Source organism: Podarcis filfolensis (genome assembly GCF_964270895.1).
Source record: "Podarcis filfolensis genome assembly, chromosome: 7".
Classification (NCBI taxonomy): Eukaryota; Metazoa; Chordata; class Lepidosauria; order Squamata; family Lacertidae; genus Podarcis; species Podarcis filfolensis.
In genome coordinates this window covers 66,189,305-66,202,051 of record NC_139603.1, presented here as the reverse complement: position 1 = coordinate 66,202,051, position 12,747 = coordinate 66,189,305, and the positions used below count along the sequence as shown (strand labels likewise).

Genomic DNA, 12,747 nt, shown 5'->3' with positions numbered 1-12,747 from the left:
GTGTTTATAGTTGCCTATGCTTTTATGGTACTTACGCCAGAAGTACAAGTTTAGATTTGGTTTTAACAGTCTTGCAACATAGCCTTCATTTGGGGTAAGTAGAATCAGCCATTCCAAGGCAACAATGTTTTATTTAACAGTTTATATCCCACTTGATCGTAAAACAACCACCTCTAAGATGTTGACAAAAATATAAAGTAAAACAATTTTTGAAAAACAGGTATTTAAAAGCATTTGTTAAAAAATTATTAAAATCAACAGTCACTGAAGAGGGAGAAGTCACATGTGACTTCTGCTTGCTTCTATGAAAATGTTTAATAGTGGAGCAATGCATGTAGCTGCCTGAGAAGCAGTTGTTTTCCTTTGCATGTATTTTCCATCTCTGCGTATAGTGTGCACTCTTACCAAATATCTGAGTCCTTAACTTCAAGAATACATAGTCTGTAAGCTTTCACTTCTATATATACATACACCCACACACAACACGCATATGTTATATTAGTTTTATTACCGTATTTTTCGCTCTATAACACGCACCTGACCATAACACGCACGTAGTTTTTAGAGGAAGAAAACAAGAAAAAAATATTCTAAACAAAACAGTGGATGTATGATTTTTGTGGTTCATGCTGTGGCCACAGACGTGATCTGACGGTGAGTTTGGGGTAGCCCAATGCAAAAATCCTGAGGATCCATGTGGATCCATGCTTTGTAACCACGTTTTTGCGCCATTGCAGCCCCATGAAACAGTGGGTGCGTGTGTGTTTTTTGGTGCAGGCTGTAGCCATGGATATGCTATGTGATCTGATGGTGAACTTGGGGTGACCCAGTGCAAAAATCCTGAGGATCCATCTGGATCCGTGCTTTGTAACCACACTTTAAGTGGGGAGGGAAGGAAAAGCATTCAAGGGACAAGGAGCACGTGTGGGATGTGTGGAGAAGGATGCTGCTAATAATGCAGAAGAGGGGTTTAAGGGAAGAAGGAACACGTGTGGGGTGTGTGGAGAAGGATGCTGCTAATGATGCATTCGCTCTGTAACACGCACAGGCATTTTCCCTTACTTTCTAGGAGCAAAAAAGTGCGTGTTTTGGAGCGAAAATTACGGTAGGTCAATTCATTTCGTAGGACACCATAGCCAATGGTATGGGCCGTCTCTTGTCAGCTGACACAAGCAGGAGCAAAGGCTTGTGGGAAGTTGGTTCATTTCTCTCAGGTTTTTTTCCTGCCTGATGCAGCAGTACGTTCCTCCTTGGCTCTCCTGGCTTAAGCCAAGTTTGATTAGATTCCTTCATTTTTCTATTTGCTTCTTTTTTGTTTCTTCTCCCGAGTACACAGAACTTTGTTCTCTCCCCACCCCCCCTTCAGATCTTTTTTTTAATTATTCCTAAGAGTAAAACTAAAAAATAATAAAACCATAAGACAGGAATTTAATAACTCAAAAATAATTGAAATAAACAGCTAAGCTAAAAACAGACCAAAATGTTAACTTCTTCATGTCTGGAAAAACTTGCCTGAACAAAAATGTTTTAGCAGACACTGGAAAAAGTGCAGGGAAGGTGCTTGCCTGATGTCAATAGTCATGGAGTTCCAAGTGTGGGTGCTGCCATACAAAAAGAGCTTTTTTTTTACAAGTGTGGTGCGCCTGTAATAGTGCCAGTGCTGCAAATCGAATTGACTGAATAGAAATATATGGGGTAAGGCAATTCCTGAAGTAAACTGTTTCTAACTGTTAAGGGCTTAATATACTAATGCTAACAGCTTGAAGTTGGTTCCGTAACAAACCTGCAATCAGTGCAGATCTCTGAGTGGAGGTGTTACCTGCTGACAGAATCTCATTGCTGTCAGCAGGTGGACTGCAGCATTCTGCACGAATTGTCAGTTGCCAGATCCAGCAAAAGTAAGCACCGCATAAAGCAGACTGCAGTAATCCAATCTTAAATAACAGCCACCTATGGCTTTCACTTCATGCTTTCCAGTCGGGTCAGAGGTTGAACATGTGTTGCTTTCTTGCTTCCATCCCTAGTCAACCGACAGTCTTCCTGGAGAGTTTTCACTAACTCCAGTAATTCTAGCTTTTCAAGCTGTGCCTGCTCCAGTTCTTGGTGATGCTGCCTCTCTGTTGCCAGCAGGGTACGCATGTCAGACGACATCCTGGACATCTGGCTCTGAAAAGCGTAAGAGAGTTTTTCAAGTGTTGCATTGGGATTGCCTGTTAACAGTTAGATGCTCACAATTTCCTATCTATTACATTTGTTTCTTCCCCTTCCTCCAAGGACCTGAGGGTAGCATACAGATAACAGAGCCTAGATTTCATGGATCTGCCCCTTTCAGGTATCCAGACTGCTGCAAAACAGATCTGTTTCTGCCCACTCTCCAAGGCAAGGGAAAGAGGCTGCATTGTCCTGGAATGACTTGGGCCCAGACCCAAATGCTTCTGTACCCAGAGTTTAAAGGTAAAGGGACCCCTGACTGTTAGGTCCAGTTGTGACCGACTCTGGGGTTGCGGCGCTCATCTCGCTTTATTGGCCGAGGGAGCCAACGTACAGCTTCCGGATCATGTGGCCAGCATGATGAAGCCGCTTCTGGCAAACCAGAGCAGCGCACAGAAATGTCATTTACCTTCCCACCAGAGCAGTACCTATTTATCTACTTGCGCTTTGACGTGCTTTCGAGGGTAAAGCAAAATGTGCATGGGCATTCTGAGGGCTATTGCAATGATTATGCTCTCCCTGTTATCCCATTAAATTTGGGGAAAGATAACTCAGCAGGTGGGGGATGTGTGGTAGGGAAGACTCTTCTAGGCCAACTTGGAAGTAGTCTGATTTTTATTAATGGTCCATCTCCAAATTAATATAATATTAATGGGACTGGAGGAAGTTTGCCAGTCACCAATAGCAATGCTTCCTTGCTTATGCGAATTGTAGTTAAAATACCTGCTGCTGAAACCATTGGTTCTAAGATAGATGCTGTACGTGAGACTTCCCCAATTTGATGCTCCCCAGCTGTTGTTGGACTTCAACTCCCATCAGTCCCAGCTGGCTTGGCCAGTGAGTGATGATGGGAATTGTAGTCCAAATTACCCGGATAATACAAGGTTGGGGAAGGTAGGTGTCAGGTGCTTGAGGACTGTGGCTACCCTCTGGAAACTGAAAAAGAGTACAGCATAGAATAAAGCTGTCAGGAATACCAATTCACCAGAGGCAACATTTCAAGGGAGGGAGATGACCTTGTAGCTAATGGCAATACAATTTGTTTACCTTTAGCTCTTCAATCTGATTTTGCAAAAAACTCTCCTTTTGTACCATATGCTTCCTTTGAGAATCTAGTCGAGATTCCATCTCATGTTTTGCCTCTTCCATCCGGCAGATCATCTCTGACCTTAAAAAACAAAACACTTTTCATTACTCAGCCTATCTGTCTTTAATCTGAATACACAGGAAACTTGAAACGTACGCACATTCAGTTTTATGCGCTTGGCAATTATTATTTTTAAAAGGGGGCGAATGTCTGGGGGGAAAAGACTGTGGCAATCCTTCCCGCCATTGTCTTATCTTACTGTTCATCCTGCTTTAATTTTGAAAAGGATTGCTTGGACTGAAACAAACAACATGCACCTGTTCATATGTAAGCTAAGTTAATACGCTGATTTGTTTCCGCTTGGGAGGAGGGCAGCTGGTGCAGCCAAACAGTGTGCACCAGCAAAGTGATCATTCACAAAAAGAGATGGTTTGTTTTAGATTGGGACTTACCATTATACAGGGCCACTAATTAACAGGAAGTAGTGTTTAATCCATCCGTTTTGCGCTAATAATTCTGTAAGTCACAAACAATATCTGTTTTTTTAATCTTCCATCTGTTTTATGCAATATCTGCATCTTCCTTTGGCCCAAGATAAACATCTCATTTTAACAGCCCCAGCTTCACTCACATGGGCAGATCCCATAAGCTAGTACTGGCAAAGAAGCTTTTCATTTATGATTAACTTAGGTTTCAGGTTACCACCAAGCAGCGCACAAGCTTATGTTACACAAAAAAGATGTCAACAAATCTTTTATTTCAATCAAATCAGGATGATAGAATACCAGGTGTAACTCGGGTGGGAAGATAGGAGGAAGAGATGGTGATGGCAATAGAAGCAATTTGCCAAGTTACCCAACTGGTTTCCTGAGCACCCAGGAAATTGCAGCAGTATTGAAGAACAGTCCCCTTGTGTATGTTTTAGAGAGGTGGGCAAAATATTTAGGTGTCAGTTCATGCTTTAGGCATGGCCAAACTTGGCCCTCCAGATGTTTTGGGACCACAACTCCCATCATCCCTAGCTAACAGGACCAGTGGTCAGGGATGACGGGAATTGTAGTCCCCAAACATCTGGAGGGCCAAGTCAATCCATGAGCAGCCAAGGTAAGGGGAAGAATAGCTTTACCTGAGCAGCTCGAGTTCCGTTCTCAGCTCTGCCACACAGTTATGTTGCGCATCATCAGCACTGAGGATGGCATACCCACAACCTTTGGGGCACTCGCGGCTCCTGTATTCACACACGGCCAAGTGGCTGTCTAAGTTACGTCTTTCAACCCGAGCTGGGCAACCTGATTGGAAAGCAGAAGATTGGAGGAAGTGCACCACAGAGAGAGAGAGAATTATTTCATTTTCCCCATAATCTTCTGACATGGAGACAACGATAGACTGTGCCCCAGAGAGCTCACTTCAGTGCTGCTAATGCAGCAAAAACAATGTGGAAGGCAGCAGTGACAAGCTACTGGTTTCTGCAGTCCCTGTGATTCTCCAGCAGTTTGACTTACCCCTGGAGGCACACTCCATTGTCTCTCAAGACAGAAGGATGCTAACAACAGCACCACCACTCTTGAGGAATCTAGGTTAGTTTTTCCTACTGTGTGCAGGTACAAGGATTCTCCAAGGGGGCACTGGCACCATCAGCTGCCTTTCAGTTCCCCAAACACCAACACTGAATCCATAATTTGCTTTGGCTAGTGTTGGCAACAGGTAGAAATGGAACAGGAAGGGGTGTTCACACAGGCAAAGAAACCGAGAAGGCCCACTCTGCAACAGCCACTAACTCTGAATTCCCTTTAGTCTACATTCCAGAACCATGGGACTCAATTCAGGTGAAAACGGAGATCTACCATCTGTTAGAAAGATAACCATCTCTGCATTCTACCTACCGCTATTTGAACAGGGGACCCGGCTGCATTCACACTCGCGTTCATGTCGGTCAATGGACTCCAGTGAACACACCATTTCACAGCCACACTCTCTGTTCCTGCAGTGAATCTGGAGTCGATTGAGATCATTCTTCATGTATCTGGGTACAGAAGTTAATTATTTTTATTCTTGCAATACTGCTTGCTAAGATATAACATATCACATGCTCCCCAGTTCTCCGAGTGGTAAGACATTCCAGAGTCAGTGCTAACTGCTTCAGTTTTCTTTGAATGAGGCCACATGGCAGATTAACCATGATTGTGTAATATTTGGTTTTCTTGAAAGTATACAGGCAGAGCACAGGCGAAGCTAAACAGCAGATCCCCAGAAAGGCAACTTGCACCACAAGGCATTTCTAGCCTTGATGTTAAGAGCTTCCACACTCTACCTTCTGCCTGTCTATCCCCTAAAACTGCTGCACTAACCTCCATACATTACACCGGCCACCCACTTCAGCTTGGCTGTGGTGTCACCCTCCTTACTCCTAACGTTCTGGAGAAATATCTGTACTAAGAAGCCATCTTCTAACAATTAGATCCCATACAAAGACATCCCCTGGCCACTGTAAGCCATTAACCATAACATCCTTTCCTCAAAACTTAAGACTATGATCAGCCATTGCTTTCAGGCAGGGGTGGGAAATCACAGATCTGATCACCAAATGTGACCCTTCAGACCTACCTGGCTGTCAGGATTTCTTCCCTGCTATACCCCTCACTGGCCCTGCTCACCCTGCCCCTGGAAGGCAATACCCCCTTGTCACGATTAAAACGCACATGTTTCCAGAAAGTTGGCAACCCTAATGAAGCAGAAGCACCATGGCCAACTTGTGTTATTTGGCAACACAGTAAGTCAACACTTGTTTATGACATTTATGTTTAAGATGTGTTCATTCTTTATTACATACAATACTTTAAAAACATGTATCATGGGTATTACCACTTATGCTGTCCTATCCTTTTGTTTTTCAAAAGTTGTGTTTTTAAAACCTTAGCTGTTAGTAGGTTAATGAAGCAGTTTGCTCCAACCTTGAGAAAAGGAGATGGGTCAAGCCAAGAATTTTCCTAGCAACTGCACATTTCTGTCCTAGCAGAAATTGTGTATGTGTGTATGTGTGTGGTTCTTCTGTGCAAAGGAGCAAGGTTAAAAGGGGTGCAATCAGAGGTGTGAATTCAGATCAAGCCGAAGCTTTGTGATGCAAGCAATCTGGACTTTGCTACTTACTCTGGACCTATGTAATAGGATTATGTTTCCACGTACGAGAGGAGGACAATATAGAGATATTTTTGATAACTGGAACTTGCACTGGATCTTGTGGGACAGAACATTCTTGTCTATCCTGTACTTCTATAAAAGCAGTTCCCTCTTTATTCAAATTTGGAAAAGGCTACACAGTGAACCCCCAAAGAGTTAATGTGTCTGCAGCACATCCTGCTGTCGCACTCTTTTCTTATACAGTGGTACCTCTGGATATGCACACCTCTGGTTGCGTATCCCTCAGGATACGAACGCGGGAAACCCGGAAGTATTTTTCTGAGTTTTGCCGGATGTGCATGCGCAGAAGTGCTCTACACGCTGTGCAAATGTGCAGAAGCACTCTACTACGCCGTGCGCAGAACAGGCACCTCTGGTTGCGAATTCCTCAGGATCCGACTGGAGCTCCGGAATGGATCCTGTGCACAACTGGAGGTACCACTGTACATCTATTTCCTTGTAGGACATTTTCTCTTCAGAGTGAAATAGACCAAATCTAGGCTTACTAAGCCTAGTCAATTTCATTAATTTGCATGACATACGGGGTAGTAACTTTAGTAAGGAAAACCAAACAAACAGGATGCTCCATCCCTCAGCCTTACATTTGCACATTTGCTCAATCTACTAGTGTAGGATTAGATTTCATGATAGCGGCAATTTGGACTCAGAAATAATTATGCACCTGTAAAGCGGTCGAAGGACAGACAGATCAAGTGGCTGACGATCTTCTGGGCAGTTGCTGTGATGAACAAGCCACCCATGTATGCAGGAAGTGCAGAAAGCATGTTCGCAAGGAGCCTGCAAGGGATCTTCCAACACATCTCGGCAGATGCAGCACAGGAGACCTTCATTCACGTAACCTACAAAGCGCTCAATATCATATCCCATTTTCTCAACGACCTCTAGCCTGCTATGGAAATGAAAGCACAGAATTAGTAACTGCGGCCACATTACCTTTGAAAGTCAATTGAGAACATTATCAGCCTTGCACCTTAAGATCTGAAGAGATACGATGCAGAGGGAGTGAAGTGGCTTGTGAGTTTTATGCTGTGAACCGTCAGAATCTGGAAGCAATTCCAATTTGCAACCTTTCCCCAAGCGTGCAAAGCCATAGCATAGACAAGAGCAAACTTACACTTTTTTGTTCATTTAGTTGCATCTCAACCCTCAAGAGGGCCCTTTTTATAGAAAAATGCATGCAGGCATTGATTTCAAGCTTCTTTGCAACATGTCACAGCCCCACAAAAAATAATACATTGCCTTTTCAGTATTCAGTTTCTTCTCAGAGAAATCCTAATTAGATTTAGGAGGATTAATGCTTCTTTCTCCATTAAGTACGTAAAGCAGCCAGAGCACCTGATCAAAGCAACTAAGAGCCACCTGCTTCTTTCTCAGGTGTCATTCTAGAAAGATTCTCTGGATTAAGTGGCATATGGAATGGGTTCTAAACACTGAGCTTACAAAGTGTTTATAATGTAAACTGTGCATGTGTTTTGAGATGCTAAAAAACTGTTGAACAGAATGTACTCACTCTGTAATAACACAGTTTCATATTTTTTAATGGTGGGGCTATTTTTCTTTTTTAATACGGAATATTCCGATACTTTCTGCTGGAATATATATATATTTGTTAAAGCATGTTATAGAACAGGCACGTCCAACTCCCAAGAGACTGTAATTTACTCCCAGTATAAAAAAACTTGCCAACAAAGGTCCATATAGTTAAAGCCATGGTTTTCCCAGTAGGGATGTATGGAAGTGAGAGCTGGACCATAAAGAAGGCTGATCGCCGAAGAATTGATGCTTTTGAATTATGGTGCTGGAGGAGACTCTTGAGAGTCCCATGGACTGCAAGAAGATCAAACCTGTCCATTCTTAAGGAAATCAGCCCTGAGTGCTCACTGGAAGGACAGATCGTGAAGCTGAGGCTCCAATACTTTGGCCACCTCATGAGAAGAGAAGACTCCCTGGAAAAGACCCTGATGTTGGGAAAGATGGAGGGCACAAGAAGAAGGGGACGACAGAGGATGAGATGGTTGGACAGTGTTCGCGAAGCTACAAACATGAGTCTGATCAAACTGCGGGAGGCAGTGGAAGATAGGAGTGCATGGCGTGCTCTGGTCCAGGGGTCACAAAGAGTCGGACACGACTAAACGACTAAACAACAACAACATAAAAAAACTGGCAGTGATCTACCCATTGTCATTGGAGAGAGGAGGAGTGTGCGTGGGGTGGGTGGATTGCACATGAATATTATTGTCTTGGAAGATGTTTAGTAGGGCCAATTCTGGGGTGATGTCTAATACTTGCTTAGTTATTTTACATATTTCTCATATGGCTGTTGTCCAGAATAGTTGGATTTTGGGGCACTCCCACCACATGTGGAGGTATGGGCCTATGGAGGTGCACCCTCTCCAGCATTTTGGTGAGGTTCCTGGGCGTATTAGCGCTAGTTTTCTTGGTGTTAGGTACCACCTGCAGGTGAGTTTCAGAGTGAGTTCTTTTCTTTTCGTTTATATGGATTTAAAGGGGGGGGTTAGACCACATTTTGGTCCATTGAGTGGGGTTAATCTCATAGCCTATGTTATCCTCCCATTGTTTTTTGATTGCGTCTAGGGGGTTCGTGGGATTTTGGAATAGTATTTTGTATATTGCGGATACCATCCTTTTACCGTGTCCCTTTGTTGTTAGGAGGAGGTTTTCGAAGGTTGTCAGGGGCCTAGTTGCTGCTGATTTTACTGCTGGGTTGTTTAAGAGGGAATGTAATTGGTGTTGTGCTAACCAGGGCATTTTGGTGTCTTCTAGTTTGTCCTGTATTTCTTGTGTTGACAAAGGTTTGTTATTTTTATAGAAGTCTATTAGGCGATATAAGCCTTAGGTTTTCCAGGTTTTTATCTGGAGGTTTTGTGCTGCATGGTGGAATAATGAGTGGTACGCCAGGGGAATTAGTGGGGTTGGGGTTGGGGATAGTTTGCCTATTTCTGTTTTCCATGCTTTGAGCATGGTCTGTGTGTACCTGTTAAGTGTTGTGGGAATTTTCCTTTGTTTGGGAGGAGTGGGAATGCTGTGGTGCAAGTATTTTCAACTGTGTCCCTCTCTAGGTGTATCCAGTATTTTGTTGCATCTTCTAGTATATATGGGATTACAGTGGTACCTCGCAAGACGAAATTAATTCGTTCTGTGAGTTTTTTCGTCTTGCGAATTTTTCGTCTTGCGAAGCACGGAACTGCACCTCTTCAAGCAATGCACCCTGGGTATTAACGGTTTTAAGAAAAAGGAAACAAACTTGCAAGACGTTTTTGTCTTGCGAAGCAAGCCCATAGGGAAATTCGTCTTGCGAAGCAACTCAAAAAACGAAAAACTCTTTCGTCTTGCGAGTTTTTCGTCTTACGAGGCATTCGTCTTGCGAGGTACCACTGTATATGGAGTTTTTGGTTGGCAATGTAATAGGCTTCTATGTTGGGGATTCCCCATCCTCCTTCTGAGGTGGGGAGGTGCAGGTATTTGGGGCTTATTCTTGGTTTTTTATGTGAGAAAAAAGGGCGATCATTTTGATCATGGCTATTTTGTCTGAGAGAGTGAAATTCATGCTGTTCCATCTCTTTAGGTCTTTGTTAATTTGTCGCCACAGGGGCTTGTAGTTGTGGAGGTACAATTTATTGGGGTTTCTGGTTATTTGTACCCCTAGGTATCTGAACTTGGTGTGGCAAAGTTTTATTTTGGTGACATTAGTGAGTTCTTTTTGGGTGTGAGGAGGGGTGTTGACATCCCTGTTACAGAACATAAAGTAAACAAATTCTTACATTTTCCTATCAGTAGCCTGCTGTGTTCCCCATAAAGATTCCTATGTTATAAAAATGGCTATGTACAAACTGTGATTTTTAATTGTCTCACTCTGCTTCATTGTGCCTGTCTCCAAGAAAATGAAAAACACGTTTATTTGTTAAGCTTCCTAAGTAAATGATCCCTACACTCAACCCACTGGTCGCAATTAGCTGCCACCTCTACTTTTCACACAGCTACAGAAAACATATTCTAAATTTTGACAGCAGGAAACAACAGAGGAAAGGGGAAGAAAGCAGATGGGAAGCAGCATGTGACTGTTTTGGTCACAGGGGCTTAGGGTCAGCATTTCCAACCCTATTTTGCACATCTATGCTCAAAAGTTCAAGCCAGCACAGTTGGTCAAAACATTTGGAGAGCAAATGAGCCAGTGTGGTGTAGTGGTTAGAGTGTTGGACTAGGATCTGGAATCCTCATGAAGCTCACTGGGTAACCTTGGGCCATTCACCCACTCTAACTTACCTCACAGGGTTCTTGTGTGGAGAATAGGAGAGAACTATGTATGCCACCTTGAGCTCCTAGGAGGAAAGGCAGGGCATAAATAAAATGAGAAGAATAGGTACAGCTGGGGATGGGAACTAGGCTACGGGACATGCTAGCTGGAGATGCTGGAGGGGCCAGGCAAGCAGATGCTCTTACCCCTGAGCTATGGCACTGGAGAGCCATATTTTATTCTATTTTATTTCACAGAATTTATAGGCCGCTTGAGTGTAGAAGAAAAAACAAACCCCTGAAAACAGTTTTACAGAAAGCCACGACTCCTCCATCTTACGCTGTAACAACTGTCAGCAAAAACAGACTAAGGCAGCTGCTCCAGATTCAGGATGTCAGCAACTTGGTACAGAACCATAGTTCCCAGCGTGGGGCACACACCCCACAGGGGGGCAATTTGATTTTTATGGGGGGAAATTTGATTTTTAAGGGAGGGCAATTCGAGAATGAGTTATTAACAGTTCATGGTCTTTTAGGCTTCCTCCACATGAACAGCTCACGTGAATAGCCCCCCTTGACATATAATAAGAATTATATGTCAAGAGGGAGGGGGGCGCATCAGGATTTTAAAGATGCTTAGGCGGGGCATGGCCAAAAATGGGTTGGGAACCACTGGTACAGAATCACAGAATGATACCCAAGGTGCTTTTGACAAAAGTGGGCTGTTGGTTCCCCAAAGTTCACTCTGCAACCTATTGTTAAGTCTTTTGAGAAAAAAAAACACAATAAAAGCTGAGCACCCTTGCAAATTAGTTTTTGCCTTTTCTCTTTTTTTGGGGGGGGGGAGAGGGTTACTTTTTAAAGGCATACAGGCAAAAGCGCCATCAGAAAACAAGGGGAGCCACCTGCCTCAAAGCTTCCCTCCCAAGGCAGGTTTCAGGGTGGCGATTCCTCTCCTCCTTCCCGCCCTCCAAGCGAAAGCCCAGAAACGGCTCTTCTTCGCCTCAGCCGTTCGCGAAAGCGCGCTTCCGCAACATAAATGCTCCCCACAGGCCACCGTCCAGTCCCTACGCGCCTCCGCCCCCGCCAATAAGAGGAGTGAGGGGCTGGCCTGGCCCCGCCTTCTTCGCACGCGACCGCTCAGCTGGCCCCTTTCTTCGGAGTAGACTTAGAACATTAGAGTCGCACGTGCTTTGCAACTTCCGAGTTTTTCGTGATGCTTTTTTTTTCCAGCTGCTTATAGAAAGCAATGGAGAAAATACAGAATTTTAGAGCAGCCTTTTTTTTTTTTTGCAGGCAGGGCGCGTTCTGCTAAAGCAAAAGAAAGCAGGACCCCTTCCTCTTTCCAACTCGGATCTTATTTATTGCGGGGGGTGGGAATGTGACAAATTTCAGAGGAGCCATTCAGTTAGACGACAATGGATCGCAATGGATTGTTTTTGAAGTCATTTCAGCACCGGGTGGAAAAGAAAATCGCCACAACGCCTCCGCCCTATCCTGGATTTTGGCAGAACAAAGGTGGCAACCCTAGAACTTAACCCGGGAGAGGCTAGGCTAATAAGGGGCGTTTGGCAGGGAAAGGCGTTGCCTGTAAATCCACATTGAACCTCAGCGCCACCATCTGATCAGCAGTTTGAACGATGGACTACACTGCAGGGCCGCCCTAGGACACTCCCCGCACCCCAGTCATAACTTACGCTACTATCCTGGCTCTGCCCGTTGTCTTCTATGGGTAGCTCTGAGCGGGAAAGAAAAGGAGAAAAATATACCCTATGAGTTCCAAATCTCTGTTGGAGTGAGTTGCTCTAAATTTTTATCTCTATGACACTTGGCAATTCATCCTCTTCAATCCTCGCGAATTGGTTAACGCCCTCCTCTGCCAGTGCCGTATTTTCCTGCGAAAACGAGTAACCTAGGCAACGGGGGAAGGAGAGGAAGGCACTTTGCGACAAATACGCTTGATGGCCAGAGCGTAAGCGTACCCGGCGGCCCGCCAT

At 44.2% G+C, this 12,747-nt stretch overlaps 1 protein-coding gene across 6 annotated transcripts; it reads right to left on the bottom strand.

The window, feature by feature from the left end:
- Nucleotides 1-1,106: 1,106 nt before the first annotated feature.
- LOC310766512 (RING finger protein 151-like) lies at nt 1,107-12,714 on the bottom strand. Of its 6 annotated transcripts, XM_083622767.1 has the most exons (7): nt 11,660-11,807; nt 10,781-10,836; nt 7,158-7,385; nt 5,182-5,321; nt 4,425-4,587; nt 3,259-3,379; nt 1,107-2,166 (listed from the first exon to the last, which is right to left on the bottom strand). In XM_083622767.1, the coding sequence occupies exons 3-7, from the start codon at nt 7,361-7,363 to the stop codon at nt 1,960-1,962; spliced, it is 837 nt and encodes a 278-aa protein (XP_083478893.1). In that variant the 5' UTR covers nt 7,364-7,385; nt 10,781-10,836; nt 11,660-11,807; the 3' UTR covers nt 1,107-1,959. The 6 variants fall into 6 exon arrangements, with proteins under 6 accessions (XP_083478893.1, XP_083478894.1, XP_083478890.1 ...); XM_083622768.1 differs by lacking the exons at nt 10,781-10,836; nt 11,660-11,807 and adding an exon at nt 12,520-12,714 and having other exon boundaries at nt 7,158-7,382; XM_083622764.1 differs by lacking the exons at nt 10,781-10,836; nt 11,660-11,807 and adding an exon at nt 12,520-12,713.
- Nucleotides 12,715-12,747: the final 33 nt, after the last annotated feature.

Coding starts and splice junctions, on each gene's coding strand:
- LOC310766512 (XM_083622768.1), bottom strand. CDS start 7,363: ATGGGATATGATATTGAGCGCTTTGTAGGTTACGTGAATGAAGGTCTC. Junction 5,322..7,157: donor GTCCTTCGACCGCTTTACAG/GTGCATAATTAT, acceptor TTCTGTACCCAG/ATACATGAAGAATGATCTCA. Junction 4,588..5,181: donor GGTCCCCTGTTCAAATAGCG/GTAGGTAGAATG, acceptor CTTTCCAATCAG/GTTGCCCAGCTCGGGTTGAA.